This window comes from Eufriesea mexicana, unplaced genomic scaffold, assembly GCF_001483705.2.
Source record: "Eufriesea mexicana isolate 0111107269 unplaced genomic scaffold, ASM148370v2 scaffold994, whole genome shotgun sequence".
Classification (NCBI taxonomy): domain Eukaryota; kingdom Metazoa; phylum Arthropoda; class Insecta; order Hymenoptera; family Apidae; genus Eufriesea; species Eufriesea mexicana.
The window spans coordinates 314,721-322,695 of NW_016909129.1; the positions used below are offsets into that span (position 1 = coordinate 314,721).

At 51.7% G+C, this 7,975-nt stretch overlaps 1 protein-coding gene across 1 annotated transcript in view; it reads left to right on the forward strand.

Annotated features, from left to right (window-relative positions):
- Nucleotides 1-1,685, forward strand: part of Tg (transglutaminase) — a 3,825-nt gene extending 2,140 nt beyond the window's left edge. Inside the window, exons 6-11 of the mRNA XM_017899842.1 lie at nucleotides 1-44; nucleotides 122-391; nucleotides 488-567; nucleotides 651-794; nucleotides 896-1,203; nucleotides 1,281-1,685. Coding sequence (XP_017755331.1) covers nucleotides 1-44; nucleotides 122-391; nucleotides 488-567; nucleotides 651-794; nucleotides 896-1,203; nucleotides 1,281-1,586 — 1,152 coding nt within the window. The 3' untranslated portion in view covers nucleotides 1,587-1,685. The remainder of the gene's footprint in view (nucleotides 45-121; nucleotides 392-487; nucleotides 568-650; nucleotides 795-895; nucleotides 1,204-1,280) is intronic.
- Nucleotides 1,686-7,975: the final 6,290 nt, after the last annotated feature.

The window sequence follows — 7,975 nt, forward strand, 5'->3', positions numbered from 1 at the left end:
GCCGAGGGAAAAGCCATGGAAGAGCTGAACAGTGACTCGATGTGGTAAGCGTTACAGTCGCGACAAGCGTTAATCGTGCATCCATCGTCTAATCGTTCTTTCCATTCCGCGCTTCCCGAAGGAATTTCCACGTATGGAACGAGGTGTGGATGTCCAGATTGGACTTGTCGCCCCAGGATTCCGGCTGGCAAATGATCGATGCGACTCCTCAGGAATTGAGCGAAGACGCGTATCGTTGTGGTCCAGCTTCCGTCGCTGCTGTGAAGAATGGCGAGATTCTTCGACCTTACGACAACGCTTTCCTCTTCGCCGAGGTGAACGCGGACAGGGTGTTTTGGCGTTACAACGGACCGATTCAACCCTTGAAGTTGATTAAAAAGGACGTGCACGGGTGAGTCTGCGTAATCCTTACGATCCTTATAGATTTTCTCGAATTTTTCTCCACTCGGCCAAGGCAAATTAAGGCTCGTCCCTTTCCCGTACTTAGCGTCGGCAAACTCATTAGCACGAAGGCGGTAGGCAAATGGACCAGAGAGGATATCACGCACACCTACAAGTACCCTGAAAGTATGTACTCGTCCGGAACGCGTTCCAGGTTTTTTCCAAAATCTTAATATCTTCGTCTTAAAATCGTCGATTTCGTTTCGCAGAATCGAACGAAGAACGGGATACCATGATCAAGGCGTTGCGTCAAAGTCAGTCGTTGTTCAGCCGTTACTACCTCAACGAAGAATTCAACGAGATTACGTTCAACTTTGAGCTCCGCGACGATATCGTAATTGGACAACCTTTCAGGTAATTTTTAATTTGTTTCCCCGCTCGTTTCGCGCAACCCTTTTACGTTTCAATTTCCTCGCTATTCTTGTAACTCCCTTCTCAATATTTCCATCCTTTCGCAACGTGTTGCTGATCGAAAATAGCAACCCCGACAACGAGTACCGAGTCTCGGTGATTTTAAGAGTAGAAACGGTTTTGTACACCGGTCGGGTCGGCGAACCAGTGAAAAAATTAAATATCGACCGTCTGGTAAAACCTGGAGACCCCGAGGAAGTGCGTATGGTGGTATCCTGGGAGGAATACGGTCCTCGATTATTGGATCAATGCGCGTTCAACATCTCCTGCTTGGCCAGCGTTAAGGGCACCAATTTCGAGTACTTCGCGCAGGACGATTTTCGCGTGAGGAAACCCGACATCAAAATCACGGTGAGTACGTTACGCCTTGCGTCTCCGTCGCGAGGGAAACGACGTCGTCATAATCGTCGCTGGTAATCGTTTCGCAGCTGGAGAACGAGCCGGTGGTGGGCAAGGAGCTGAACGCGACAGCCAGATTTAAAAATCCGTTACCAATCCCGCTGAAAAAGTGTAGGTTCCTGATCGAGGGTCCCGGACTGGAGGAGCAGTTGAAGGTGAAATTGACGGATCCGGTGGAAGTGGGTGCACACGCGGAGTGTTCCTTCTCCATGGAACCAAAGTTTCAGGGACGCGCCACGATCGCGGCGAAATTTTACTCGAAGGAGCTCGAGGACGTTGACGGTTTCGTGAATTTCATGGTGAAACCCGCGACAGTCGTTGCGAACGGCGACTGACGCGATCGTAAGCGCGAATCGCGCGTTCGTAGGTCTTCCGAATAGCTTTATCTTTTGATACTAGTATACTAGGGTTATTTTGTATAAAATAAAAGTTTGACAGACGCTTGTCTTGCCTTGACTCGTGTCGTGCACGGTAGAGGGGCGGAGTGGAAGAATTTCGCCCGGATACCGCGCACGATCCTTTCCCTTCCGCGGCGTCGATATCGAAAACGTTTAGAGTAAACGTCAGAAAAGAGAAGAAGCGGCAGGACGAATGGGATACCGGTTCGAAACAGGCTTCTGCGTTAGGCCAATAAAAAATTCAATCGACGGAGAACTACCTGAGCAGCGTGGATAGCCGGGACTACCGACTACACGCGGCAGGCAATATTAACGAGCAGCAATAGGGAGAGTCGCTGTGTCGTGTGCGTGATTATTCGGAATAAAAGACGGAACGGGAAGATGGAAGAGGAGAGAGAGAAAGAGAGAGGGAGAGAGGGAGAGAGAGAGAAGAGAAGAAAAAGAAATCGGACGGGAAGCTGGGACAACAACGACTACGACGACGACTACGACGACGACGACGACGACGACGACGACGACGACGACGACGATGATGAGTGTTCACGAGCACACGCACGACAGTGACGCGAGTCATGTATCACCATCTAGGAAATTAACGTTGAAATATCGTGGACGATGAATGAACCCGATAGCGGAGCCAACCCGGCGAAGAAAGCCGAGCTTTGTCCGCGTCTCCGGAAAAGAGACTATCTCTATCGAGAGAAACGAAACGACGTCGACGTCGCGTCGCGGCGAGATCGATCCGAGATTCCTTATCGAACGGCGCGTAGGTGAAATCGGCGATCGATTCGGATCTAAGAGGGGAGAATCGACGAAAGATCTGCCCCGTTCCCGACCGTGCTCGATTTATTATCGTTCGCTGGAAGAAGAAGTATACCGAGTGGCGTACCGTAGTTTCTCGAGCCGCGAGGTATGCGGCGTGATTCTCGACCGGGAATAGTTTAGAGACAAGGTAATATTTTTATAGCGGATTCTCGTCTCGATTAAGGGAATAAAAAAGAAGAGGACGCAACGATAAGCTGGTAGCAAGTGAAGACGAATACAGGGATCGTCGAAGGGAGAAGAAAAATGGTAAACGAAAAGTCAGAGTCGAAGGGAGAACGGAGGGAGGCCGAGGGTCGCGAGAGAGCGACGGGAGGTGAAGGAGAGAAGAGAGGAAGAGAGAAAGGGAGAGGAAGAAGGAGAAGAAGAAGAAGAAGAAGAAGAAGAAGAAGAAAGGAAGAACGATATGGAAGATAGTAGTGAGATATGTCTAAATACATAACCGTGACACGTGATGGACGTGTTGCGGCCCCTGTCTACAGGGGTCTCGAAGAAGCCTACGGGGCCCGTACCGATCTCCATTTGGATCCACGGGATTCTGGACTCGGCACCCTGCTACGCGCCATGCATCAACACCCAAGATCCATCCCATTATACCTCATCAGAATAACAAACACGCCTTCCATGCTAAACCAACATTCTTTTGTTCCCATCGAATCCCAGGATCCATCAGAATCGCCGCGAACAGTGCGTCAGTGACGTATATGTTTTCGTGTAGCTAACAGGCCATAGGGGGTCTCGCGAGCCTACAAGAATCCGAGAAGATACCGTGAAATATTATTCGATAGCACAAGCTCCAAGATCACCTTCTCGAAGGCTGAACAAGACCTCCTCGAAATCTTTCCTTTTTCGCCAATTTTCCCCAACGCACGGGTCGCTCTCGTTCCTTCGCCCGACGCCATTTTATGCTCTCCACGTATTACTTTCCTGCGCCTGCTTCGTGCAGAGTAAACAGCGCGGGGTGAGAAATCGTCCTTTCATCCCCCTTGAACGAATCTCTCGGTTTCTGGATTCGTTTCTAGATGGCAGCACGGCCTCGAATCGTCCAGGGGATGCCTCGCGCAGCTCGCAACTCGCGACTCGGACGGAAAAACTTTAACGATCCTCGTTGCGTTTCGCTCGAAAGCGTAAATCCTTGAAATATAAAATTTCTCTAGTCGGAGAAAATGTGAAAAACCCGGAAAAAAAAAAGAAAAAAAAGAAAAGATACGCATTGGAATGGCGTGGCGAAGGTGAGGGTTAGCAGGAGCAAATTAATAGTACCAGCCAGCGACGTATCGCGTCGATAGTTTACTACCGATCGTAAACAATCATAATCGAGATCATGCCGAATACGAGTAACCCCGATAACGCGTAATACCCGGCTCGTTGTATTCGTCGCGTTTCCCGTTTGATCTACGTACTCTAGCAACGGCTAAATCGGCAGAATCTTCCGCGGAGCAAGTACGATCGAAAGGGGAATAAAAAGGAAGGAAAGTGGAAAAAAAGAAAAAGGAAAACGGAATTGAAATTGCTGTTTCAATTATCCGAGATAACTGGTCCATCGAGGAAATGTCTGTTTTCCGATTCGGCGCGGTAGTCGATCCTGCAACGTGCCACGATTTCAGCTCGACTACAACGGTGGACTTAATTTCGCGATCCGAAGCAACGTCCGGAAGTGGCGTGCACCCAGCCGCGTGCACGTGTACGTAATGTTTCCTGTCATCAGGAAAACTCTGCGCAGTAAAAGTCTCGAAATGGTTACTACCTTCCCTTTTACGTCGCCCGACCTTTATTTCTCACGATTCATTCGCGTAATAGAGCTCGTCTGTAATTCTTGAAACGTATTTTTCGAGCGAGCAGGACGAACGGCCAGTTCGTTGCGGAAACGTTAACCAAAGAACCGCTGGGCAGCGAAATTACGCGGATCGGTGAGGTCTAGCAGCGTCTGACGACGGACGAGTCGAGTCTTTTGGAATCGTGTCTCTGACAACTCGTCACGTCCCTCGTCAGTTTGCCGTTTACCTTTCTCTGTTTGCACGAGAACTCCCAATGCGGTTACTCTCGGTATTGTCCAAACAAGCCTGCGTAACAACGAGAAGAAAGGTAATTCGTCGAACGGATGCCGAGGAAAATGTTCCCGCAGCTAGAATAGCATCGGGAAAGGCGACTGACCGTGGTCTCCCGTCTGTTCTCTTCGTACCTACCCTCTTTTCTCCAACCACCGACTCTCGTCCCGCTCGTCTCGAGACACTCGATCTAGTCGCGAGAGAGAAATTAGTTTTCTTCTCGGAAACTGCGACGAAACGAACGCCGAAGGGTGTGCGTGTGTTCTCGGGCGCGTGATCCGCTCTCCCCGCATACGGACCGTTCTATCGAATTCGAATCTAATTTGCATCGGAGGACGGAACGGTTGTTTACCCACGTATAAGCCTGAACAGTTGCGAGCGGCTGGCAGCGTATTTGCGCGAGGATTTCGTCGAGGTGGTAGAAAGGAGCGGCCAAATCGGCCCGGCCACACCGCCTTCCTTCGCTATCGCCGAGGAAGGGTGGTATCGAGGGGATCGTAGGAGGGATCCCAAAGACGAAACGAACTAGAGAGGGACGCGGGAAAAGGGAGAGAGAGATACGGGCACGACTACCTTATTACGCATGCACCCTGTCTAACGAAAAGGACTCGTTCGTTGACTGACTGACTGACTGACTGACTGACTGACTGACTGACTGACTGACGTACCGTGCCACTTTGTCATCCGTGCTTGCATTTCCGTATCGGCAAAATCAATATCTCGCTTCGATAGAAATTAGAAATACGCGACACGCCGCCAAGCGTCAAAGTTCTTCGTTCGGCGGACAATAGCGGCTGAGCGGAGGACAGAACAAATAGGAAGGATTTTTGTTGGGAAGGACGGACGGATCTATCGTTGGAAGGGAGATAATACTCGTTAGCAGTTTCGTAAGTGACTTACGAAAGCGTGGAGAATGGTTTGAAAGAGTCACGCGCTGAAAGGGGAACAGGGGATCGAACCGGTTTACGAAATTGACGGAGTTCAAAGGGTATATTTATCCGGACAAAAAGCATAGGACAAAGGATCGAGTGGAATCGGGGGCAGGGAAATGGCGTTTAACGTGCCGTGTGACTGAGACGCCGACGAGGAATCGCGTGTCAACGTTTAGCGAGTGGCAAAACGATGCCCGTTTAGATTGCCCGCCATAAGAGTCTGAAAAGAACGGACTCGTGTGCCTGCAGGAATCCGCGGCCATTGTGTCCGCCATCTTTGATCAGCGACTATTACGTCGGCGGTTATGCTCGTGGCGCGAAACCACGGGTTCCAGAGAGAAGAACATTTGGTCGACGTGGACATCGATCTCTCGGATCCCGAGCCTTTCCGGCCTTTGCCGGAACAATAGCGACGGAAGACCGGTAGCTGGCCAACGATCGAACCGCAAAGGCTATTGGATTCGTCGAAAAGCTTCGTGTCTGACCGGCGCGAAACGGCGACGTCTATCAGTTGGGTGAAGCGGTTCGCGTGCCTCTCGTAAATCGCTTGTCATCCAAATTGCCTCGGTTCCGTAACAACGTTATACCACTCTGCTCGCCACGTAATTTCCCCTAAATGGACGACATCTACTTAGAGAATCGCCGAATCGCGTTCGTTCGTCACGAACTCTCAAAATTATCGATCATTCCGAAACGCGCGCGTTTCGAACGCTCTTCTTCGTCTGTGCACGCACGCCGACGATAAAGAGTCCAACCACGCGCCGCGAAGCGCATACGAAATATCCAGTAAGAAAGGTAAAAGTCGTCTTTTCTAACTCATCGAGGAGAGCGATGGAAAAAAAGAAAAAAAAGAAAAAAAGACGCGGTGCATTTTGCGAGCAAAGGCGAGCAAGCAGGCAGGCAGGCAGGCAGGCAGGCAGGCAGGCAGGCAGGGAGGAAGGCTGGTCGTCCCGAGGGAGAGATCGCGGCTTTATATAGCCAGTTGACATCGAAATCCAGTGACGTATCTAATTGAGAGCAGTTTAACGGCGAGGGCGGATCAGTGGGATAAGCCGTAAGCCGACGAAGCCGCTGCACGAGATCACCCTAGGCTTATAACTGCCGGGGAATCTTCTTCGGACCTCTCTCTTCTAACTACCCTCCTGCACCGCGGTTCCGCCGCTATACCAAGAGTATTCCGGCTCGTGATACGACAGCTCTCTTCCCGCCCTTCCAACAGACCAGTCCCCCCTCCATTCCCTCCGTTCCTCTTCCCCTGGCCTGGCGTGCCCCCAGCTGCTACCCTCGCCTATCTACCAGAGAATCCGGCGTAAATAATGCCGATTATCCCCCCGGCAATTGTTTTATCGACCGAGCTGTCCCGCTCGAAGAGCAATCTCGAAAGAGGGTGGCCCCGTTCCGCGCCTCACCTCCGACCTTTCCCCGAATCCCATTCCACTGACCTTACACAGATTTACGAGTCGCTTCGCGGAGGGTGAAGACTCGAAAAGTAAATTTCCCCACCCGCTCTCTGGCTCTCGCTCGAGAGCACCGACCAAACTCGTCGCGGAAATTCGTCGCGGAAGATCGGCAGCGGGCCGTTTCCTCGAAACCGCGCCAGTTTTCCCTCTCGATCGACCACCCTGCGCCCTTCGTTGTTTTTCACCACCGCCGATATCCTCCTCCGCGATCCTTCGTCCTCGCGATCGCCGGTCTTCCGCGTCTCGTAACGGAATCGATAAGAAGAAAAGCGAAAAGATAAGTATCGCGTCGTAGTTGACTCGCCTCGTTCGTGGCAACGGCGCGTTACGCCCGTACAGATCGCGGGTAACGAGCGCGTTTATAATTTTCGGAGGGTTCTCTTTAATAGTTTAGGTTCGATCGAGTCTGCGAACTCGACCGCTTCCTTCGCGCGGCTTAATGAAACTCGCAGCCGTTCGCTTTTTGCCCCCCCCCCCCCCCCCCCCCCCATGAAATTACCCAGAAACGGCTACTCTCTCCCTCTCCTGCCTCTCTAGCCTCTTGAGGCAATATTTGTGCGCGAATTATGCCGGTACTCTCTTCATCCTCCTCATTATCCCTTCCACCCCTTTTCTTTCCCTTCATTCGCTGTCCCGTCCCACCCTCGCACGCTGCTCAGTCCCCTCCTTTCTTCCTTTCTTATGCTTCCATTCACTGCTTCCCACACCCCGGTTGCCTCTTTATTCGCATAAACGCGGGTGGACGATCCATTCGTCCGGATTCTCCAACGTTGGCGCAATTTCGAGAGCGCGACGGTTCGCGAGCTCGATTAATATTCCCGGAACGACGCGACGACGCTCCGCTCGAATCTCGCGGGAATACCTGCGGCGTTAATCGCGATAACTCCAACGATTCGACCAATACGCGCCGCGTTCCTTTCGCCTCTTATCGCGGTGATTTTGCTCGTAGGGAGCGGGCAACTGGGTCACCGGAAACGTGCGAAACGGAGACCGGAACGATCGCTCGTTGATCGCTCGTTGATCGCCGCGCTACCGGCCACCCAGCCACCCTTCTATTCCATTCC